Source organism: Neophocaena asiaeorientalis, unplaced genomic scaffold (genome assembly GCF_003031525.2).
Source record: "Neophocaena asiaeorientalis asiaeorientalis breed wild unplaced genomic scaffold, Neophocaena_asiaeorientalis_V1.1 scaffold280, whole genome shotgun sequence".
Taxonomy (NCBI): domain Eukaryota; kingdom Metazoa; phylum Chordata; class Mammalia; order Artiodactyla; family Phocoenidae; genus Neophocaena; species Neophocaena asiaeorientalis.
Window position 1 is genome coordinate 2673932 of NW_020185321.1, and position 25772 is coordinate 2699703.

The 25772-nt window shown below is 39.7% G+C and overlaps 1 protein-coding gene across 2 annotated transcripts in view; it reads left to right on the forward strand.

Moving 5' to 3' along the window:
• The first annotated feature begins 3561 nt into the window (after nucleotides 1–3561).
• DPY19L3 (dpy-19 like C-mannosyltransferase 3) overlaps nucleotides 3562–25772 on the forward strand; it is a 72957-nt gene continuing 50746 nt past the window's right edge. Inside the window, exons 1-3 of one of the 2 annotated variants that reach the window (XM_024734073.1) lie at nucleotides 3562–3725; nucleotides 5481–5622; nucleotides 7872–8005. In XM_024734073.1, coding sequence (XP_024589841.1) covers nucleotides 5520–5622; nucleotides 7872–8005 — 237 coding nt within the window. In that variant the 5' untranslated portion in view covers nucleotides 3562–3725; nucleotides 5481–5519. Of the gene's footprint in view, nucleotides 3726–5480; nucleotides 5627–7871; nucleotides 8006–25772 lie in introns of those variants that run through there. The other variant, XM_024734074.1, reaches the window with a different exon arrangement.

Below are 25772 nucleotides of genomic sequence, written 5' to 3' on the forward strand. Positions count from 1 at the left end.
CTAGCAATTCTATTTCCAGAAATATATCCTAAAGAATTACATAAATATAAGGATATTCTCTATGCACTGCATGTAACAGGGTAAAGCTGGAAACAATCTAAATGTCCAATTAGAGGAGAATATTAAATAAATGATGATACATCCATACAGAGGATGACTACTATATTGAATACCCATCATTGTATAACAAAATTACCCCTAAACTTAGTGGCTTTAAAACAAACATAAACATTTATTATTCTTACCGTATCTGTGCATGAGATATTTGGGAGTGGCATGGATGACATGGAGCTGGCAGATCTTCCTCCTAGGTGGCTCACTCACATGGCAGGCTGGTTGTTGGCCAGAGGCCAGGTGCCGCCCATGTGGCCTTCTCTACACGATGTTTGAGTGTCCTCACAACATGGTGGCTGGCATCCCCCATAAGTGCGCAATCCAAGAGAGGATAAGGCTAAAACTAGGATGTCTTTATGACCTGGCCTCAGAAGTCCCACACTGTCACTTCCACCGTATTCTATGCATCACACAGAAAAGCTATGATTCAGTGAGAGGGGAGTATATAAATATCAAGCAGCAAGGATCATTTAAGCTGAAATTTAAAGGCTGAATAGCAGTTAAGTCAGGCACTTATAAAAACTTGGAAATTTATGAATAGGAAGTAGGGATGAGGCTGGAGAGGTAAATGGAGCCTGACTCACAGCAGTACTTTCAAGCTTGTTAAGGAGCTTTTTATACAAAGCCAGTAAGCCACCGAAAGACTTATATCTTAGTAAGATCAGTATGTTTTTTATATGGAGGGTGGACTGAGTGGACAAGGCCAAAGGGCAGGAATGGAGGTAAGGCAATCGGTTAGCAGACTACTGAAATGATCCAGACAAAAAATTGTGCCTTGGATTACAGTAGTGGCAATGGAGATGGGGAAAAGTTGGGCAAGTTCTGAGATATTTAGGAATAAACCCAATGGGACTCAGTGTTTGACTGGATATATGGGCTACACAATAGGGAGGAATCAAGTTTGGCTCCTAAGTTATTGACAGCAATTAGGAAAAGGGGGCACATGGGATGAAAAGTAGGTTTGGGGATTAGAAAAAGTTTAATTTTTAACGAGTTGAGTTTCAGTGCTCTGCACACATGGAAATTTCCAATAGGCACTACATGTATGGGACCTGGCTGTCAGGAGCTATGCCTGGACATAAACACTTATGAGTGATCAGAATATCACTGGAAATTGGAGCCATGAGCCAGAGAGGCAGAGTTTACATGAGACTGAAAAGGAATGGCAGAAAGGTAGAGAGGAGGAATACTGGGAGCGTCTATTGCCACAGAAGGGAGGAGTGATCCAGACTGTTCATACTAGTAAGCCAAGCTATTGAAAACTGAACAAACATCGTACATCAGACAGGAAAAAGCCAATGGAGAAGGGGAGCTCTCTCCCTTGGTCCAACGCAAGATGCTTTTATGGGAAGGATATGACTTCTAGTGCAGTGCTTCTCGAAGTGTGACGTACATACAAATAACCTGGAGATTATATCAAAATGCAGATTCTGATCCAGCAGGCCTTGGGGAGAGCCGGAGAGCCGACATTTCTAAGGTCCTAAGTGATGCCAACACAGCTGGTCCACAGACAATATTTTGAGTAGCAAGGTCCTGCTATGGCTCTCAAACTTTGCTGAACACAGACCCACATGGAGAACTTCTTAAAACCAATTATTTGTCCCTGACCCCTACAGATTATGATTCGGTAGGTATGACTAGAACCTGGTAATTTCCAACAAGCTCCCTTATGATGTTGATAGTGATGCCACAGGTTTCCAGGCCATACTTTTGAGCTGAACTGTTCCAGCACAACTTAACTATTGCTGGCCCCAACAGAGGAAAAGCCAGATCCCACTGGGTTTCAAAACACAATGCAGACAAGTATTCCTGTAGACCTCTGCAGTCACAGCCCATGACCAGAGGTCAACAGGGGCAAAGGTCTACCGCTCATTACCCATCACCCTCATGGTTGCTGTATCAGAATGAATTCATTCTTAATTAACTTTATTACCAAGACTTACCCTCAGCAGTGGATGTCTATTTCTCTCAAAGCGTTATTTTGCTTAGTAAAGCCATTTCACATGAAAACAAGCAGCTGCTAACAAGTACTATTTCCTTTACTCAAGGGAGGCATGTTTCACAACAGACATTTTTTTCCCCAGTGCGCAAGACAGTTTAAGAAAAAACCCTACATAATAAGGTGGGGAGGAGAGGGGGAATTCTACTTAAGGAGGAATCAATTCACATATGTATTTATTAAACACACAAATGTATTTTATGTAAGGCATCTTAAGGTGAAAGAGAAAGATTATAAATATACAGTCCCTGTTCTCAAGTCCATAACATGAAAAAAAGACACCAACAATCATATTAAACATGACAAATGCCACCTGAAAAAACAGCTGACATTTATTTTTATTAAAACCACCAGCAGATACCTCAACCCATTGGCACAGAATGTGTGTCTGTTATTAAGAGCAACAGACACACAAAGGAGGAGGAAAATATCAAACAGGGGAAACACGGAAAGGCACCTGGCTGAAGTAATTCCTGGAATTAGACAGATGAGCAGTCCTCTTCCCAGGTGGAAGACCCAGAGGACCATTCCTTAATAAAAATCAATTAACATGTGCTCTGAGAATCTGCTAACAAAAGGCTTTACCTACTGTTCATCAAAGTGTGATTAAGAAAGTTATCCACGTATACAACACAGCAACTGCCCTCCGAAAAGGCTTACACTCTAGTTTGGAGACGGAGTAACGCAGGAGCCTAAGAAGACAGAGGAACGTATTCTACACAAAATTTGGAAGAAGACAGCGCGCCCTGCCCCCCCTCGCCAAAAAGAGGCGCGTCTTTGGAGATGCGAAAGTACCTCACTGGCAGTCGGTAAAAGACTTCCAAACACAGATCACCGGCAGTTGGGGCCTGGGGGTGTTGCCAAGACCCGAGAAGGGGGCGCGCCAGGCCTTGGCAACGCGGTTAGCTGGGAGATGTCCGAGTGGTCGGACTGCTTCCGTCCACCGGGCCCTTACTGACCCCTCCACATGCACCAGCACAGGAGACAGGAGGGCACCGGCGCAAGAAAGAGTTTTTCGCGGTCCCCGGCCCGTCTCACCCTCCCCACCCGGGGTCCGAAATGGTGCCACCACCACGCGGTTCGACTTGAGGCCACCCTTACTCGCATCCCGGCCCTCTTCCCCCGAGCAGCGCCGCTCGCTCTGGCCTGGGGGTGGCGGGAGTCTGCATAGGCGAAGGTGGCCTCGGGCTCCTCGGTCGGTGACGGGGTCCAGTGCTCTTCGAGGGACACAGCGGAACGGAGCAGAACTCAGCAGACACTACAGCCCGGCGGCCGGAAGTGCGCCGCTTCCTTCCGGCCGGCGCCGCACGAGACGGGGCGGGGCGCCCCGAGAGGGGGAGGTGGCCCGTGCTGACGGACGGCTCCCGGGACCTATAGGCGCGGCCTCAGTGGCCCAGCCTCCCCGGCGCGCCCCCTCCCCGGGGCGGTGACTCCCCCAGCCCCCCATTTCGAAGGTGCAGCACAAAGCTCCGCGGCTGCTGGGTTTTAGCTTTCCCCGCGGCGCGTTGCTGGCCGTAGTGCGGCCCCGCCCCCGCGGCCCTCTGCGACCCCGGCCGGCCGGCTGCCCCCGTTCCCGGTCCGGAGCCGCGCGCGAGGACGGCTGAGGCCGCAGGTCTGTGGCTGCGTGTCGGGCCGCGGGCAGCGAGAGGGGACGCACGGGCGCGAGGCTCCGTCGGCGGCCCCGGACTGTCCGGCGGGCGGGTGGCGCTCCGCCCTTGAGTGGCGGCGTTCGGCTGAATCTGCCGCGAAGACCGAAAGCCCGCGGGCCGCCCCGCTGCGTCGCTCAGGGTGGGGGCGCGAATCCGGCCCTCGCGGCGTCTTCGGAGACCCGGTGTGGGACTGGGCGCCCCCTTGTCCTCCCGACGTGCGGGGCTGGGGGCGGCAGCTTGGGAGAGAGCAAGTTTGCCGAGGGCGGGGCGCCTTCTCGGGCGACTTCTTGCTTTGGCCACGCGGGCGGAGGGAGGGGCTGGGTGGTCTCCGGCCTCGGCGGCCACGCCACTTCCTAGGTGAGCCGGAGCGAGTTACTGAACTTATCCGGCCCCTCAGCGTCTGGCGGGGACTCCTGTGGTGTAGATTGGGGTGCGGAGGTGAGCTGAATAATGTGCCCTGCAGCGCCCCGGGATGCCCAGTACGTGCTGGTTCTTCTAAGCAATGGAGAAAAAACCCACCCGCTCTCATTTCCCTTTTCAAACATTTAAGATGGCTTTCCTTGTAATTTGATGGGGAAACTTTTGTTTCTTGGGTTCATGCAGTTATCACACGTAGTTGGCACTTAAACATTTGTTGCCCTTCTGTCCTAATGTGTTACGTTGTATCAGTTGTGGGATTTTTACAACTCCGCTTGGGGCCCTTAGAAAGGTCATGATTCTAGGATGTGGTAATTTGGGGGTAAGCTCATCTCTAGAGGTACGACTTTGCCCACACTCCTTTTCTCCCTCGTTGCTCCAGAGTCTCCATTTTCGGTGCTTGCACCTTTTTCCTCTCAGATTTTTTTTTTTTTTGTATGAATGAATGAATGGTATAACGTTGATTGGTGTGTTCTTTTCAGTAGAGCAACTTGTTTACCTTTAGGAATTAATAAACTGCCCCGACAGTCGTGTCCGGCAACCGGTCATAGTTAATAAATGGTTAAACGCTGTTCATTCGTCGGAGGAGTGACGCCAGATGTTCCGGGGGACTGTAGCCAGCTTACTCACTGCCACCACTCCCCTGCCTCCCACTTACTGCTTCCAAACCAGGCCCCTGCTCCCTGCCGTCACTCCCACTGTTGCTGCCTGGTGTAGCAGCTGCCCTGATTGGCACACCCCCGCTGCCATCACCACTGAGGCATATTCCTAAAGCTTCCAGTGTGAATTATTTGAAGGAGCACCAGTATCAAAATCCAGATACCGGAGACAAAACAGTGTTTCAGTTCTTCAACAATCAACAAATTTACTACTTAATACCTTTTCCATGGTTGGTACTATAGAAAATAATATAAAACTACCTAATTATGTGACAAAATGCATGGTAACTGCTATGACTCGGGAAGGGGAGAGATCAGTAGGGGTTGGTGCATCCCAAGAAAGAAGGCTTCCTGGAAGAAGGGCAGGGGCTTGTCTGTGATGCTCACCTGTGCTCCTAACTCTTGGCAGTGCCTGCCACAGGACAGGCGCTTCATAAATGTGGTTGTGTTAAAGAAATATTTGTGTTGTGTCTTGAGAGTAGCTTTGAAAGCCGGTTAAGGTTTGGATGGGAAAATGGGAGGGCGTGCTAAGCAAGGGAAAATGGCTCAGGTAAAGTCTCCAAAACACAGATGAGCACAGGCTGTATTTGGCTGAGAGGGTACGGACATATGGATGGTGGCTTAATTCTGTGTTGTTTGTAGGAGTGGTTGGAAGAACAATGCATGTGAGTCTTTGACACCATGATATCCATCAGGCAAAGAAAAGGAATACAAACCACAGAAGTTTCAGAGGATTACGTGGCACAAGAAGAAAATGTGAAGTTGGAAAATAAATTGCCATCTAGTAGGTGATTTAAATTAAAGCAGCATTTGGGATTGCTTTTTTGTCTGCATATTGAAATAATCAATCTCCAATAGGATAAAAATTTGGTGAGACCTAATAGGTGAAGAAACTTATTCTATTACCCTGATATTTTAGTTTTACAGATGATTTGATTGCAGTGTGATAATATTTGTTTTACAGTTATGATTAGATAAAAGACCTCTGATAAGAGCCCTTTGCTTCTTAGCTGCCTGTTCAGTATAGTTATGCCAATCTGATCCTTTGACTTTGAGAGTAATACTTTTTCCCACTGTTCAGATTTTAGTCTACTTCTAATTTTTCTGGTTTGTGTATGCTGTTCACAACTAGACAGCCTTACCTTGGGTGAGTTTCTCATTTCATTAAAGTATTGAAAGATGAATCATACTTTCTTTTATTCTTTATTTTCAGTTAAATTCCTGAAATTTTCTAATTTGCTTTTTTTTTTGGTGGGAAAAGTGGTCAGAATTTGGTAAATTGTTTAAATAATGTTGAAGACTCTTGCTAAGCCATACATCAAATGGCATTAATTACCAAATTCCTGCTACCCGAGTTGCTTTCTTAGGCTAAGCATGGTCAGGATTTTTTAAAGTAAGCATGAAAAATTCCATGTCTGTCAGCCATTTTGGATATCTGACAGAGTTTACATCAGCTGCAGCTAGAGCTAGTAAAGTAATTTGGGGTAACAGTTTTATTTTTTTTTTTATTTATTTTTTTGGTGGGGGGGGGTGACAGTTTTATAAAATAAAAGTAATCTATATTGAGCAGTCATGCCACCCAACTCAACTATTAGCAATTTGGGACAATACAGAGTATTTTCTGAAAATCTTATATAAAAACAAATACAGGTTCAAGTTTGTCCTTTTAAATTAAAACATAACTTTGAGGACTGTTCATTTTACCAAAGTAGTATTTATTCATGTCAGAAAAAAAAAAAGAAAACTAAAGAGAAGCAAAAATGAAGGAAAAAATACTCCCACAAACCCACTCATCCTGAGATTACCACCTATGACACTTTATCTTGCTGTCTAAATGTTGTTCTCTGTACATGTACACCTACAAGCATTCAGATGTGTTTTTTCTCAAAATTGAGATCCTACTCACTGTTGTATAACTTGCTATCTTTCTCTTGTTGTGTTATGAACATGTGTCAGTCAGTGTATTTTTAAAATTTTGTCAGTGTGTAGTCACTGTGTGACTGTAGCATAATTTATTTAATTTCTTATTGAATATTTAGATGATTTTTAACCTTTTACCTATACAACCTGAACCACAGTGGCCAAATGTTTGTTTAAAACTTTATTTCTTTGGGGTGTATGCCTAGATTTGCAATTATTGGTCAAATAAGGTGCTCATTTTGGTGGCTTTTACTTCCTGTTGCCATGTCACATTCTAGAGAGGTATCCATTTATTCTAACACCAGCAGTGTTTAAAAAATGTCTATTTTAAAAAAAAAAAAAAAGGCGATATTGTTGTATCCTTACCAAAACAGAGTACTAAGCATTTTTAAGTTATCAAATTGGCCACTATTGTAAAAGTTATAGCTCTTTGTTTTGGTTTGCATTTCATTAATACTAACTTTTTTTTTCTGTTAAGTTTATTGGCCATTTTTTCTTCTGTGCATTGCCTATTCATGTCCTTAATCAGTTTCCTACTGAAATATTCATTTTTTTTATTATCCTGAAAGTATTTATCCTATATTAAGGATATTTAACCTTTCTTATATGTACTATAAATATGTTTCTTCGTTTATATTCCTTTAACTTGTGTGATGGGGTTTAAAATTTTAAGTAATCAAGTTTGGGAGTAGCTTTTAATGAATAAACCACAAATTGTAAGTAGATCATCTAAAAGACTGTTTATATTTTAGATCTGTAACCCATTTATTCCTCTATTTAAGAAACTTAGTAGTTAAACTAGGTCAAGCACAGGTCCTAGGTGTTAAGATGAATAAGATAATATGCTGGTCCTCAAGATGCTTACATTCTAGTTGGCAAAATGGACAAATGAACAGTTAGATACAGTGGGGGAAAAAACTATAATAAAAGTATGAAAAGTATAAAAAGGTCTGTGGAATCACAAAACGGAACCCCTAACTGTCTGCTGGAGACACGGAAAGCTTCACCACTAACAGGCAGCTGGAACTTGGCACGTTTGACAGTCTGAAATAGAACTATTAACTGCTAAATCCTTCACTGACTTGGTTTTTCATCTGTTCATTTTTCTAAAAGGTTGTACCAATAGAAGATTATGGACGATTCTTTCATTTACAGTTGGTGGAACTGTTGCCCTTTGCACTGGACTTCTTACATCTGTCTACCTGGCCACCTTACATGAGAATGATTTGTGGTTTTCTAATATTAAGGTATGAACATTGTATGATTTACCCATCAGTGTCTCCAGTAGTTAGCCATTTAGATGAATGACCAAGACAGTTCCGTTTTGCCATAAAGAATCCAGTCTCTTGAAAAGTTTGGCTATAGAGTAAAATGACTTTTTCTTTGTTAGTTTAAAATAACATCAGAATTTTTATAATCAAGTGAGTTTTCCATTTTCGTTAGTTTATTCATATTATGCATCAGTTACTCTAAACCAGTATTTTTCAAGCTGTAGATTGTGAAATTGGTGTAGTAGGTCTTAAGTAGCATTTTTTATAATGAAATCAAATATAAGAGAATACTGTCACATGGTAAGGTTGATAATAATTTGTGAAACTTTTAATTATATGTATGTATGTACAAACTGGGTCACAGTATAAATTTTTTTTTTCTGTTGGGTACAGTAAAAAAAAAAAAAAAAATGAAAGAAAAAGAAAGCGAAAGCTACTGTTCTAAACCAGGGAATTTAAATCTGGCTCCATAGATGAGCTTGATGTGGTGTACCGTTCTAATAATATATGCAGAAGATTGAGAGGAAGCCATAACTGTCATCAGATTTTCAAGAGAGTGTATGACTCTTTAAATACCAGTTCCCTTGTTGTCTTTCCCCTCCCTCCCTCCCTCTCTCTCTCTCTCTCCCCTCCGACATCCTTTAATTTGGCTTTGGTTCAGAGCAAGTATATCACTTAAAACTTACACATTGCCAGTGGTTTTCATCCAAATATACCTTTCTTTTCATCAGAAATGTCATGATCTTTGACCTTATTTCCCACCATGGCTTTTAATGATTAGTTGCTTACAAAGGTAAAATTGAGTTTCACAGGGCAAAGATTTATCATCTATGAGAATATTCAAAAGTATCTATGCAGAATGTGAAGACAGTTCCCAAAGAGAATTTTCCAAAATATTTTGAGCTTTGGTTCCGTTATTGGAATGAGTCTCCAAAGGAGACTGCTTTGAATGACAAATTTTATTTTTATGAGTAATTTCTAGTATGTTTATTTTTAAAACCTGTCATATTACTTTATAGGTACAGCATGGATATATCTTTATACAAATAATCATGGTACCAAAAAATAATAATTCTTACCCTTCAGTGACAGTTGGTAGTTTTTCTGGTCAAGAAACATTTTACTCACCTGTCTCTTTAAAATTGAGTACCTATAAACAGATTCCCTGGAATTGAGAAATTTAAAACTTATTTATTAATACAAGTATTCTGAATAAAGCCTGGAATTTCCCCTTTGTGGGCATAAAATCAAAATTAAATGCTAGTAACTCTATAGCAAGGAGACATGGTGAAAGAGATCACATAATTTTAAACTGTAAGTTTAGCTCTTTAATTTAAAGCTTATATGTGGCCCTACTAGCACCCTTAAATAGATATAGCCCATCATCAAGAAACCTGAAGAAAAGGCCAGGTCATGTATGGCTTTGTAGACTGGGCAGGAGTTGGAAGGATGTACTGATTCATCGTTTGTGTGGAGTGCAGTTGAGGGGGAAGAATTATCAGTGATGACCTTCTTTTCTCCCGTTAGTAGAAGGATAGATGGGTAGATCTTCATTCGCTATGATCTTGAACCCTGTGGGAGGAGCAGATCTGAAGGGTACAGTGACTTCCAACCAACTGCCCGGAGTTAAGCCACACTTTATAGGTTGAGGGCACAGTCCTCCCCAAAACTGACCCTTACTTCAGAAGCCAGTCACAACTTTGGGGGACCCCAGGCTACTCTCACTTCTGACCAACTGGCTATCCATTCACTAAAATGACACAGAACTCAGGAAAGCTCTGTACTTATAATTACAATTTTATTATAGAAATAGGATACAAATCAGAACGGCCAAAGGGAGAGGCACAGTGGGAAAAGTCTGGGAGAGTCCCAGACTCCCAAGTTTCCATTGTCCTCTTCCTATAGAGTCAGGATGCATTACCCTCCTGGCACATCAGTGTGCGACAACGTGTAGAGTATTGCCAGCCAGGGAAGCTTACCTGAGCTCTGGTGTTGAGAGTTTTTACTGGTGTTTCGTTATGTATGCATGATTAATTAAATCATGGGCCACAAGGTTGAACTCAATCTCCAGCTGCTCTCCACTTGCCAGAGGTTGGACTGATACCTGTTGGCTCAGAGCGCCAACCCTCTAAGCATACGGTTGGTCTTTCTGGCTTGTCCAGCTCCCATCCTGAGTCATCTCCTTAGCAAAAACCATCTAGGGGCCCGCCCTGAGTCACCTGTTAGCACAAGCTGTCAGATGTGGGCCAAGGAGCCTACCATGAATAACAAAGATACTCTTGTCACAGGGAAATTCAAGAGTTTATTGGCTACCTCTCTGGAACTGGAGACAAAGGCCAACCACATTCTTTTTTATGCAGGAGGCAGCGAGGCAAGAAATGATGAGTTCAGGTTTGGATACATTGTGAGTCACTTTCAAAACAATCCAAGTAAAGATATGGAGTAAGGGGAGCTGGATTTACGGATCTGAAGGCAGGAGTTCCATGTGTGTTGGAAACGGACCTTTTCATGTTACCAGCTTATAGCTGTGTGGGCAGGATTGTTTGAGGAGTATGTAGCGTGAGAAGAAAGAGACCGGAGGCCAGATTCTGTCTCTGCCTCAGACACAGGCTGGGAGAAGCTGTGAGACAGGCGCACCCTCTCACAGGCCTCCCCACACCACCTGCACCCCTTACACTTAAAGCTGAGCTCAGAGTCTTGGTGCGTTTTTCCCTCTCTATTCAAGCTCTCTGGTTTTTTTCACCCCTGTGTCACAAGAGGAATCCTCAGATGTTGTAATCATTTCTCAAACCAGATGATAGGCTGGCTTATTTTTCATCTTAGAATTATCTAGACCCAGTGGTCTCCAACAGAACTCTCTGTACTGAAGGAAATGATCTAAATCTACACTGTCCAGTACAGTAGCTGCCAGCCAGATGTAGTGATTGAACACTGGAAATGTGGCTAGTGCATCAGAGGAACTAAATTTTAAATTTTATTTAAATTGAACTTTAATTTTAAAGTGCTTATACATTTTCTGTGAATAAACCAGTGAAATCAGCCATTACTGATCAACGGTATTACTTAGCCAAAGGGAAAGCTCATTTTCAGAGTTTATATGCCTTCCTAAATTTACTCCTTTACATCATTTTCATCTTGGGGGATGATGGGAATATTTGAGAAGTGTAAATCTATTTCCCTTTTTTATTTGAGTTATAACTTATCAAAATTGCCAGGCTAGTTTTTTATGTAAATACTTTGATCTTTTGAATACTTTGAATTAGTTGTAATTATTCAGAGAGTAAAAATATTGCTAATAAAATAGACTAATCATACATTCAGTTTATGCATTCAAAGTAATTTTTTTAAATGTTCATAGCAGTGTTAGTATTTCATATGTGGGAACCCTGGGACAGAGAAACTTGGAGCCGAAAAGAAGAAGATGTTGGTTTAAATGGTCACAGAAAATGTGTATGTAGTATCCTTTCCTAGCATATTTTTTAAATTAAAAAGTTAGTTTCCTGTTGTCTTAACCATTGTGTTATATTGCCCTTGCTGCGAAATTTAAAGTATAAGAGATTTTTTTAAATATCCTTGATTGAATGTCTGCTATGTCCTTGGCACTGTTATAGGTGCATTTTACATTTATTTTATTTAATCTGGTTGTTTCCAAAGCCCAAACATTTTAACTCTAACTTGTCCTTTAAATGCAACCTGCTTTTTTTTTTGCTGCTCTTTATTACAAACAAAACAAACTAAAGGGTTTAAAGCCCATACTCTTACTTGCTGTGCTTCCCTTACAGTGCCTGGCACATCGTCAGTGCTGAGTAGACAGTGGTCTGTTGGAGTAGAGTTAATCTCTAGTGGGGAGGGAGTGGTGTAGGCAGGGGAGGCAGGGAGACACCTGGCTGCTGTAAAGAACCTGGGTTGGAATTGGAGCAAAAGGATGCAACTTTGGAGCTTGCCTCCAGGGATAGGACATAGTTAGTACTGGCAAGTGGGGAGCCAGTCATTGCATTTTTAATGATTTGTGTTTCGTAGGTGCTGGAGTAAATCTCTGTATGGTCTTGATTGTTTTTCTTTTTGGAACATTGTGTTTTTTATTGCACAGACTATACTGTGACAACAACAAAAACTTTTTTTAATGAAAAACATTACTTAGTATTCATTACCCTTAACAAAAAACAGTTTTCATTTTTCCCTTCCATTCTTCATCCTGTACATGTATATATTTTACTTATTTATGACCCCAATATAGATAGTTTTTACAATCATCGTATGCTTTTTCCATATACAATTATCTATTTTCACAAACACAGTTATTATATAAATGAATAGCTATATACTTTAATATTTTTGACATTTTTATACTCTTGGTCATTTCACTATTTCCATGCTCCCAACTTGGGGTAGATTGTTTCTAACTGTGTGGTTAGACCCCTAAAATTGCTTACTTAACTTCTTATTTTAAAGCGGTAGGATAAAGATGTCAGTTCCTTCTTTTGTTTAGAATTACCTCAGAGCAATGAAAGAAAATGAAAAACAGTCAGATTCCTTCTTTGATGAAACTAAGAGAGGTCTGTAATCTGGAACCACAATATATGAGGAAGGGCTGCCAAATCCAGTGAAACTCCAAGGAGTGTAGAAAGATGCTGAGAGAGAACTCCTAAAGCTGCAGATTTTAAGTAAAGCTGCTGAAGTTTAGTCCTCCAAAGTCACTGGCATATTCTGAGGGATAAACCAGTGGTCCCCTGTGTGAGACCATGGGACTAGATGTGAGGAGTAATGACAGAAGCTTTCCTGTATACACTTTGGTGTGAAAGAGAAACAAGGTAGACAGGCTGAAAGGAGTAATCACAGAGACAAACCATTTTTGTAAAAGTAGAGTTTAAGCAGACCAGGATAAAGAGAGAAAACTTGCATTTTCAACAGCCCTGAAGCTGCCGATCTCTGAAGACTAAAATGAGGAAAAGACTAAAGAGCTCACTCTTGTAATCCACTCTGTATCAGCAGAAAAATTCTTGCTGGCCTGAGTTATGTCCCAGCCCTCTCCCCTACATGTAGCTGATTTGGTAAGAACTTGCCACATTTAGAAATGACTAGTAATCAGAAAGGAACTAGCACAGGATCTGTACAATAATACTGCAAGAAAAAGGGAAGAGAAAAACAAGAACAAACGATACATGAAGAACCAGAAAACTTTTACAGCAGAGACGTGAAGATTGTGGCCAAACATGTCACATTAAAAAACAAACAATAAAGCATTTGCCACTGTAGAAGGTGAATTCAAAGCAGGAATGTAAGAATGTATATACCATCTTCAAAGAGATTTGTAGGAAGATAAAAGGAAATGAAACATGAGCTGGCAGAACTTAGTCAAGAAATAGAATATTTAAAGATATAACCATAATAGAAATCATGACTATGTAAGAAGCAACACACAGGAGACCAGAATCTGCAAAAAGCACAGAAGAGAAAAGTTGGACAGGACTGATGAAAGTAAACAAAATGAAATAGAATTAGTAAAGTTAAAATATGAGAAGTGACAGCTAAGGAAGACAACAGAAAGATTGCATTATTTGTGTCCCAAAGGAAGCAAAACCATGAAACGGGGAAAAAAATGTTTAAATCTGTAATTCAAGAAAACTTTCCAAAAATAAAGGAAAACTTGAATCTACAAACTGAATGGACACGATGGGTCCCAGGAACATTTGGCCTAGAAAAATCATTAGCAGGATATAGCTACGAAATTCCTGTACCTAAATAGTAAGAAACCTTTGGACATCCAGACAAAAGATCAGGTTACCTATATGAGGAAACAAAGATCAATCTGGCTTCCAAGTTTTCCAAGTAACATATAGTTACCCAAAGACCTTGAATGATGTCTACAAAGGACTCACGTAAAAGAAAGTGATTTATGTATTTTAACCCAGTTATTCCATCATATATAAAGCACCATTCAAATGTTTTTGACTCTGAGAAATACGTATTTTTAAGAACACCTGGAGAAATTGGCAGAGGAAAAACTTTATCCAGTCAAGAGATAAAAGGCAAAACAATGTTAGAAAGATTGTCAAATTTATTTAACTGTGGAACTAAGACTAAATAGTTACAGAACAAAATATATATGATATGAATAGTATAATAACATAATGTTATTATGTAATAGTAACACAATAGCAGTGTAATAATTACATAACACAAGTTAGAAGAGGAAGGAAAAGAAAAGGTAAAAAAGTGGTGGAAAGGGCTTCCCTGGTGGCGCAGTGGTTGAGAGTCCACCTGCCGATGCAGGGGACACGGGTTCATGCCCCGGTCTGGGAGGATCCCACATGCCGCAGAGCGGCTAGGCCCATGAGCCATGGCCGCTGAGCCTGCGCGTCCGGAGCCTGTGCTCCGCAACGGGAGAGGCCACAACAGTGAGAGGCCTGCGTACTGCAAAAAAAACAAAAAAAAGATGGTGGAAGTATCCTGATGTATCTTTTATAGCTAAAAGTCAAAAAGTTACAACTAAAAGTGATGTCAAGAAACAGACACACAGTATATATAAAGAAAATTCCAAGAAAAATAATATCAAGTAAAATTGGGCAGGGGAGAAGTATAAATTTCATAAGATTGTCATAACTTGTTATAGGAAGTCAGTAGATACTAGCCATAGAAACAAAGAATTAAGTTATTCTCTGAAGTTATAAAGAAAGGTAACCCCTAGAACAAAAACATCAACCTTCCAAATTAAAGAAATGTACACACACATACACACATATTGAAACAAGCTGACACAGATCATGTAGTGAAGGATTTGTTCTAAAGAGCAGTAAAAAGCATGATACAATATGTATTAACACAAGTATGTCTAATTATTTTTGATTAAATAAGTATCAGTGGGTTTTACTCACCTAATAAAAACTCTGGATCACAAAGCAAAATCCAAATCACATCATATATGCATAAGATCCTCCCAGAACAGTAAGAATCCTCCTTAGACAGATTAGGCCACAGGTGTGGATAAGGACTTAATAAATGCAGAAAGGGGAAAGAAAGTATCAGACAGAAAGTATTAAATGAGGCAAAGAAGGGCAATATTTCAGTGATAAAGATACAAACTGTGACTATCCATGCATCAGATAATCGCAATATTTACAAAGCAGAAACCACAGGAAATGTAAGAAGAGTATAGAAATACATTAGTATTGAGGAGTTTTAATTCTTTCCCAGTTCATATAAAAGCAAGTGGACAAAAATAAGTAAGGATATAGAAGACCTAGTGAAAATATTGAATATGATAGATCTAATCTGTAAATATCTAAAGATACATTCATTTCCAGTATCCACAGAACATTCACTAAAACATTGATAAATTAAGCCATAACGAAAAATCTCAGATCCAAAAATACAGAAATTATATGGACAATATTCTCTAATCACAGTGTGATAGCGCATAGTCTTGGCCTGTTCCTGACTTTGGGCATAAAGGTCACAGTATCCTCTTTTGTTAATTTATTCATTCACTTAAATAAAAATTGCAGATAACTAATTAAAAAGAAAAATTGCTTACTATCTAGAAATTTTAAAATATTTAAAAAGTAACTTTTGGGCCACAGGTAATTAAAACTGAATTTATAGAAATTATAAATGAAATCTAGAAAATGATGAAAACCATATTTCAGGATTATGGAATATACCTAAGAGAGTACTCAGAAGAAAATTTGTAGCTGTAAATACTATATTATGAAATAATTAATATATTGTGCAATAAATGAATTATTCCTCTTATGAAATCTCACAACAGAAGGAGCGATAAAGGTAAAAGAAATTGATCACCTAGAAAGTAGGAAAACAGTTCATAAATCAGTGGTCATTTGGGGGGGTGAAAACTAAAGAAACGAAAGAAAGATAAGGATGGGGTAGGAAATGAAAATATCCAAAATAAGAAATAACACAGAAATAATTATGGAGATGGAACTTCCTTGGAGGTCCATTGGTTAAGACTCCGTGCTTCCACTGCAGGGGGCACAGGTTCGATCCCTGGCAGGGAAACTAAGATCCCACATGCCATGCAGCACGGCCAAAAAAAAGAAGAAATAATTACAGAGGTCATGAAATATGGTAACAGAGAAATAACCATAGAGACCATGAAATAAAAAAGAGCCACATGAGACTATTTTGTTTGATTTTATGCAAATTAGATGAATAGATGAAATGGGTGATTTCCTATAAGAATATATTTTTTAAATATTTATTTATTCTTATGTTTTGGTTGTGCTGGGTCTTAGTGGTGGCACGCACGGGATCTTTGTTGCAGCATGCAGGATCTTTAGTTGTGGCATGTGGACTTCTTAGTTGCAGCATGGGAACTCTTAGTTGTGGCATGCATGCGGGATCTAGTTCCCTGACCAGAGATCAAACCCGGGCCCCCTGCATTGGGAGTGCAGAGTCTTACCCACTGGAACACCAGGGAAGTCCCTAGAAGAACATTAATTACCAAAACGGTCCCAGTAAACACAATTATTTCTGTAGATGTGATAGAGAACACTTGAGAACTATTATACCTACCTATCCCCCAACCCCAAAATACCAGACCCTGTTGATTTTATGGAGGAATTCTACCAAACTTTTAAAGAACCAAAATATTCCAATGCTATTTGAGCCATCCTAGAACACTAAAGAGGAAGAAAACTTCCAAATTATTGCTATAAATCAGGTATTACACACCAAAACTGAGAATCAGACTATAACTACAGTCAGTTCTTATTCCCACCAGTTATGTTATATAAAGTCACTGAGAATAGTGAATTAGTGAATAGTGAACCGTGACTCCTGGGGAAATATGTACATATGTATAGACACACTTATATCACACATAGGTTACAATCTTAAATCCTAAGAACTCCTCCTGGTAGATTCTATTTTCTTTTTTTTTCACAAAAGAGAAAGTGAGTTTCAGAAATGTTAAGCGAGTTGCCTGAGGCCATCCACTAACTGGTGCCAGAGCTGGGATGCAAACCATCTGCGACTGGCCCCAGAGCTAGGGCTCCTAGCGCTGTGCTGCACTGCTGCCCCTTACTGTCTTTATCCTCTGATCATCTCTGTGTGAGAGCTGGAGCAAGAGGCAGACCACAGCTGGGAACTGTGCACATCAGGCAACTCACATGTCTATAAATGACTGCAAAATACAGCAGGTATTGATTTTTGTCATTTTTGTTGTTACAAATAAATTTTAGCTAGTAGGCAAATTTGCAAATAGGAAATCCATGAATAATGAGGATCAACTGCATATAATCCAGATAATATTAAAAAAATGAAACTCAGAGACTAATCCCACTATCTATATTGGACCCAAAATCCTAATTAATGCTAGTAAAGAGAGTCCAGTAGCACATTAAAGCATGCCACACCATGAAAAAGTCATTTTTCTGCCAGGAATGCAAAGGAGATTGTTGGGAAATATATACTTTTTTTTTTTTTGCCATATTAGTACCTCAAGAGATGTAAAAAAAGGTATTTGAAAAAAATTCAACATCAGTTCTTTGTAATGTACATAACTCAAAATAGGAATGGACTAGGTGAGCCCATCACATCAGTAGAATACACAAATAAAAACCATGTGATTATCTCAAAAAACACAGGAAAAGCATTTAACAAAGTTTGACAACCTTTATGATAAAAATGCTCAACCATCTAGAAATAGAACTTTAGCCTCATAAAGGGCATTTGTCCAAAAGGGCATTTGTCAAAAACCCACAGTTAAGAGCATACTTAATGATGAAAGACTAAGAGCTTTCTCCCTGAGATCAGGAACAAGACAAGGATTTCTGCTGTAGCCACTTGTATTCAACATTGTACTAGACAGTTTGTCAGGGAAATAATGGCAAGGAAATGAAATGAAAGGCATGAAGTAAAACTCTCTCTTTGTAGATGACACGTATATAGAATCCACTAAAAAAACTATTAGAACTAATGAGTTTATCAGGGTTGCAGGATAACAAGACCAATATGCAGAAATTAATTGTATTCCTATACAGTAGCAATGAGCAATCCAAAAGTGAAATTAAGAAAACAGTTCCAGCGCTTCCCTGGTGGCGCAGTGGTTAAGAATCCACCTGCCAATGCAGAGGAAATGGGTTTGAGCCCTGGCCCGGGAAGATCCTATATGCTGTGGAGCAACTAAGCCCTTGTGCCACAACTATTGAAGCCCACACGCCTAGAGCCTGTGCTCAGCAACAAGAGGAGCCACTGCAATGAGAAGCCTATACACCGCAACAAAGAGTAGCCCCTGCTCACCACAGCTAGAGAAAGCCCATGCGTGGCAACGAAGACCCAGCACAGCTAAAAATAAATTTATTGGAAAAAAAAAAAAGGAAAGCAATTCCACTTACACATCAACAAAAAGTAAAATACTTAGGAATAAATTTAACCAAAAAGTATAAAACTTAAACCATGTCCATGCATTGAAGACAATATTGTTAAGATGGCAATACTCCCCAAGTTCAACATGATTCCTCTCAGAATCCCAGGTGGATTTTTTGCAGAAATTGACAAACTGATCCTAAAATTTATATGGAATAAGTGACCCAGAATAGCCAAAACAGAACAAAGTTGGGAGACTCACACTTCCTGATTTCAAAACCTGCAATATCAAGGCTACAATAATCAAGAGAGTGTAGTGCTGTCTTAAGAATGGACATAGAGATCAATGGAATGGAATTGAGAGTACCTTACGTTTATGGTCAATTGATTTTCAACAGAGGTACCAAGACAATTAAATGGAGAAAGAATAGTCTTTTTAACAAATGGTCTGGAGACAACTGGGTATTTACATGCAAAAGAATGAATTTGGGCCCTTTTCTCATACTACATGTAAAAATTAACACAAAATGGATCATAGACCCAAATGTAAGGGTTAAAACTATGAAACTTTTAGAAGAAAACATGAATAAATTTTCATGGCCTTGGGTTGGCTAAGCTTTCTTAGATACAACACCAAAAGCACAAGTGACTAAAGGAAAAATAGTTAAATTGGACTTCATCAAAGTTAGAAACTTTTGTGCTCTAAAGTACACCATTAAGAAAGTGAAAAGACAACACTCAGAGTGGGAGAAAATATTTACAAATCATGTCTGGTAAGGGATTTGTATCTAGAATATATAAATAACTATTACAACTTAATGATAAAAAAAAACCTAATTTTTGAAATGAGCAAAGGACTTAATAGACATTTCTCCAAAGATGATATACATATGGCCAACAAGCACATGAAAAGATGCTCAGCCCCATTAACTACCAGGGAAATTAAAATCAAAACCCACAGTGAGATAACACTTCACACCTACTAGCAGGGTTATTATAAAAAGACATAATAACAACTGTTGACAAGGATGTGGAGCAGTTGGAACCCATCTACCACTTTGGAAAAAGTCCAGCAGGTCCTCAATCAGACACAGAGTTATCACATGATCTTAGCAATTCTACTCCTAAGGGTACACCCAAGAAAAAAGAAAACATATCCACAAAAAAATTGTAAACAAATGTACATAACAGCATTTTTCATAATAGCCAAAAAGAGGAAACAACTCTAATGTCATCAGTAGATGAATGGGTAAAGAAAAGGTGGTATATCCATACGATGGAATATTATTCAGCAGTTTTGAAATGAATTACTGATACATGCTACAGCATAGATGAACCTTGAAAACATGCTAATTGAAAGAAGCCAGGCGCAAAGGACATATTCTGTGATTCCAGGAGAGGCCAATCTAAAGAGACAGAAAGTAGATTGGTGATTGCTTAGGGTTAGAGGGCGTGTGGAATTTGCAGGGTGACAGCCCAGGAGTGTGGGTAATGAAAATGTTCCAAAATTGATTGTACTGATGGATTCATAACTCTGTGAATATAGTAAAAGCCACTGACTTGTACACTTTAAAAGAGTAAATTGTATGTGAATTCTATCTCAGTGAAACTTAAAAGACTAGATGCATACTTTTTGTTTAAATATAGCATGCATACGTCCAAGACCAAATGTTAAGACCTTACTGATTAGGGAAACACTAGAAAAATGGTGTTCAAAAGAAATTTCTGTTGGCTGAAGAGTTCTTTATCTGTGCTGTGGTAATACTATAGCCATTATCCAAATATGCTCAGGAACTGAGAAAATGAACTTTTAATTGTTTTTTTAAATAAATTGATGTATGTATGTATTTATTTGCAGCGTTGGGTCTTCGTTGCTCTGTGCGGGCTTTCTCTAGTTGCATCAAGTTGGGGCTACTCTTCATTGTGGTGCGAGAGCTTCTCATTGCGGTGGCTTCTCTTGTTGCGGAGCATGGGCTCTAGGTGCGCGGGCTTCAGTAGTTGCGGCATTTGGGCTCCACAAAAGCCCAGGACCAGATGGCTTCAAGGCAAATTTTACCAAATGTTTAGAGAAGAGCTAACACTGAGCCCTCTCAAACTCTTCCAAAAAATTGCAGAGGGAGGAACACTCCCAAATTCATTCTATGAAGCCACCATCACCCTGATACCAAACCCAGAAAAAGATATCACAAAAAAAGAAAATTGTAGACCAATATCACTGATTAACATAGATGCAAAAATCCTGAGCAAAATACTTGCAAACAGAATCCAACAACATATAAAAAGGATCATACACCATGACCAAGTGGGATTTATCCCAGGGATGCAAGGATTCTTCAATATATGCAAATTAATCAATGTGATACACCATATTAACAAATAAAGGAATAAAAACCATAGGATCATCTCAATAGATGCAGAAAAAGCTTTTGACAGAATTCAACACCAATTTATAATAAACTCTCTAGGAAGTGGGCATAGAGGGAACCTACCTCAACATAATAAAGGCCATATATGACAGACCCACAACAAACATCATACTCAATGGTGAAGAACTGAAAGCATTTCCATCAAGATCAGGAATGAGACAAGGATGTCCACTCTCGCCACTATTATTCAATGGCAAAGTCCTAGCCACGGCAATCAGAGAAGGAAAAGAAATAAAAGGAATACAAATTGGAAAAGAAGTAAAACTGTCACTGTTTACGGATGACATGATACTATACATAGAAAATCCTAAAGATGCCACCAGAAAACTACTAGAACTAATCAGTGAATTCAGTAAGGTTGCAGGATACAAAATTAACGCACAGAAATCTCTGGCATTCCTATACACTAACAACGAAAAATCAGAAAGAGAAATGAAGGAAATAATCCCATTTACCATCGCAACAAAAAGAATAAAATACCTAGGAATAAACCTACCTAAGGAGGCAAAAGACTTGTACTCAAAAAACTATAAAACACTGATGAATGAAATCAAAGATGACATAAACAGATGGAGAAATATACCATGTTCTTGGATTGGAAGAATCAATATTGTGAAAATGACTATACTACCCAAAGCAATCTACAGATTCAGTGCAATCCCTATCAAACTACCAATGGCATTCTTCACAGAATTAGAACAAAAAATTTTACAATTCATATGGAAACACAAAAGATCACAAATACAAAAGCAGTCTTGAAAAAGAGAAATGGAGCTGGAGGAATCAGTCTCCCCAACTTGATACTATACTACAAAGCTGCAGTAATCAAGACAGTATGGTACTGGCACAAAAACAGAAATATAGATCAGTGGTACAGGAGAGAAAGCCCAGAGATAGACCCATGCACGTATGGTCACCTAATTTACGGCAAAGGAGGCAAGAGCATACAATGGAGAAAAGACAGCCTCTTCAATAAGTGGTGCTGGGAAAACTGGGCAGCTACATGTCAAAGAATGAAATTAGAACACTACCTAACGCCATACACAAAAATTAACTCCAAATGGATTAAAGACCTAAATGTAAGACCAGAACTATAAAACTCTTAGAGGAAAACATAGGAAAAACACTCTTTGACATAAACCACAGCAAGATCTTTTTTGACCCACCTTCTAGAGTGATGAAAATAAAAACAAAAATAAACAAATGGGACCTAAATAAACTTAAAATCTACTGCACAGCAAAGGAAACCATAAACAAGACAAAAAGACCACTCTCAGAATGGGAGAAAATGTTTGCAAATGAAATGATGGACAAAGGGTTAATCTCCAAAATATACAAACAGCTCATGGTGCTCAATATCAACAAAAAAAAACAAAAAACAATCCAATTAAAAAATGGGCAGAAGACCTAAATAGACATTTCAACAAAGAAGACGTACAGATGGCCAAGACGCACATGAAAAGCTGCTCAACATCACTAATAGAGAAATGCAAATCAGAACTACAATGAGGTATCACCTCACACCAATCAGAATGGCCATCATCAAAAATCTACAAACAGTAAATGCTGGAAAGGGTGTGGTGAAAAGGGAACCCTCCTGCACTGTTGGTGGGAATGTAAATTGATACAGCCACTATGGAGAACAGTATGGAGGTTCCTTAGAAAACTAAAAATAGAGCTGCCATATGACCCAGCGATCCCACTACTGGCATATACCCTGAGAAAACTGTAATTCAAAAAGAGTCATGTACCACAATGTTCATTGCAGCTCTATTTACAATAGTCAGGACATGGAAGCAACCTAAGTGTCCATCAACAGATGAATGGATAAAGAAGATGTGGCACATATACACAATGTAATATTACTCAGCCGTAAAGAGAAACGAAATTGAGTTATTTGTAGTGAGGTGGATGTACCTAGAGTCTGTCATACAGAGCGAAGTAAGTCAGAAAGAGAAAAACAAATACATACGTGGAATCTAAAAAAAAAAAAAAAATGGTACTGATAAACGTACTGGCAGGGCAGGAATAAAGATGTAGACATAGAGAATGGACTTGAGGACACGGGGAGGGAGGGGGAAGCTGGGGTGAGGTGTGAGTAGCAGCAACATACATATACTAGCAAATGTAAATGGTTAGCTAGTGGGAAGCTGCTGCATAGCACAGGGAGACAGCTCAGTGCTTTGTGACAACTAAGAGGGGTGGGATAGGGAGGGTGCGAGGGAGGCTCAAGAGGGAGGGGATATGGGGATATATGTATACATATGGTTGATTCAGTTTGTTGTACAACAGAAACTAACACAGTATGGTGAAGCAATTATACTCCAATAAAGATCTATTAAAAAAAAACTTTCTGTTTGCTGAAAAGTTCTTTATCTTTGCTGTGGTAATACTATAGCCATTATCCAAATATGCTCAGGAACTGAGGAACTGAATTTTTAATTTTTTTTAAATATACATTTATTTATTTATTTTTTGGCTGCATTGGGTCTCCCTTGACTGAGTGTGGGCTTTCTCTACTTGTGGCAAGTGGGGGTTACTCTTTGTTGCAGTATGCAGGCTTCTCATGGTGGTGGCTTCTCTTGTTGCAGAGCACAGGCTCTAGGCACGTGGGTTTCAGTAGTTGTGGCACACAGGCTTAGTTGTTCTGCAGCATGTGGGATCTTCCCAGACCAGGGCTTGAACCCATGTCCCCTGCATTGGCAGGCGGATTCTTAACCACTGTGCCACCAGGGAAGCCCCTGAATTTTTAATTGTAATTAAATTAAGTAGGCACATGTGGCCCACATTAAATCCTTCAGGAAATCCCAATCAGTTTTCTTTTGACAGTGTCTAGAATCCGATCACCTCTCACAAACTCCGCCTTTGTCTCTACCAGGATTACTTCAGCAGCCCCCTTCCTGGTTTCCCGGCTTTGCCCTTGTCCCGTAGAATCTATTCTGAACACAGCCAGTGCGATTCTTCTAAATATATAGCAGTGTATGTCTCTGCTCAAAACCCTTCACATTCAAACTCAACATGTCTAAAACCAAACTCCTGACCTCCCCACCTCCTGCACATACACCTTGTAACTCAGAGTATGAGCCCAGAGTCCTTGTGTCTCCCAGACTCAGTGGTCCAGCCCCTAACCCCATATTACATCTCAGATTCTACTTCTGTCCCTACAGCCCCCCAACCTTATTACTGCCCCTTCCTTGTTCCCTCCACTCCAGCCACACTGTCTTCCTCGCTGATCTCCAGGGTGCATGTGGGCTGTTTTGCCTGACTGATGGGCTCTCCCCTCAGACATCCACATGGCTCACTACCTCACCTCTTCCGCTCTCTAGTCAGTGTCACTTCATCAGCGAGGCCTTCCCTGTCCACCTCCAGGATCATGGCACCACCCCCTTCCCTCCCTATACCACTTCTCTGCTTTCCTTTGTATATTTTACTTGTTTATTTGTTCCCTTCTCCTTCTGCTCTAGATTATAAATTCCATGAAGGCAGAGATCTGTGTCTCTTTTCTTCCCTGCTAAATCTCCCAGCAAAAGAATGCTTCTCAATTGTTGGTGGTCAGTAGGTATTTGTTGAATGAATAAATGAGTGGATGGGTGGATGAATGAATGAGTGAATGACGAAGATCGACTGGAGGAAGAAGATACCAATTAGAAGCACAGAATCCAGTGGGGAGGCTAGTTTAATAGGCAAAGAATTGTCATTCCTTCTAATTGATACCTGTCTTTCCTTGAACAGTCATTTTCCTTTTTAAAAAATGCATTGTTCTTTCTCATTGAAACTTAAACTCCTTGGAATCAAGGACTGAATTCTTATACCTTTTTGTTTCCTCAGAAAATAAACGTTCAGTTATAAGGAAAGGTAATTCTCATTTGGCCAAAAGTACTCAAGTCACTCAATTTTTTTAAGTCTTTTTTCTTTATGCTAACATTTTTTCTTATTTATTTGATTTTATAGAATTTGCACATCTTCCCATTGAATACTCCTGCAAAGCAAGGAGTCTTTAGACCAAATAGGGTTAATCCGCACAGTGGTAACTATGGTAGAACCACAACGGATAGATAATTGCTTCAGCCGAGCCCAGTGGAAATACTGTCACTTCAACAATAGTCTAACCTAGTCACAAACACTGCTTGGCAGCTGTCATATGTCATGGCTTTTAATCAACTCTAGGGCAAGAATCATTCCATTCTAACAGATGGACGTGAATTTAACCAGACAATAAACCATGTATGTGCCATAAATATGTTTGCTGAGGGCATGATTCCCTGTACAGAACTTTAAGAACAGCTGTCTTATCATGAGCTACTGTTGCTTAGCGAGATGATTTGTTAACTTAATTCTGAAAGATTACATTTGTCTTTAATGTAATCTTTAATGTGAATTTTACCTTTAATGTTAATCGTTCAATGGCTTCCCCACTACCAGTTGCCTAGTTGTTTTGGGGGGGGGGCAATTTTTATAAACAAAGTTATTTACATGAGATTTTTTTAAACTAATGATATGGTTCCTTTGCAAATTTGGTGTCATTTGTCTAAAAGGGCTTATTACCTTTTGTGTGTTGCCAGGGCATGCAAAACATTAGTTGCATGCCCTGGCAACATTAATTAGTCATTTTCTTTTCTTCATGCTTATTTCCTTTTAGTACTTCTGTTAAATTACTATATTAACTACTACTTAAATGGCTTTAGCTGTACAATTTCTTAAAAATACAATTATTTTGTCTTTCTGCTTTTCTCTGTCATCTTCAGAGACAATGTTTTTTATTCTCTCAACAGTGCTTCCCCTGTGGAACTTGCGCAATTTAAAATATGAAGTATTTGTTCGTTTTGTGTTCTTCACAGGGTAACTTCTACTGATGTACCTTTTCATTGGCACTATCCACCAGGCAAAGTATAAATTGCTGTATAAAAACTGGAAAAGTGTTTTGAGTAGAGCAGATGTTCTCTTAGCATGAAGCAGATGTAAAACTTGCAAGTGTCTGTCTAATAAAGTAT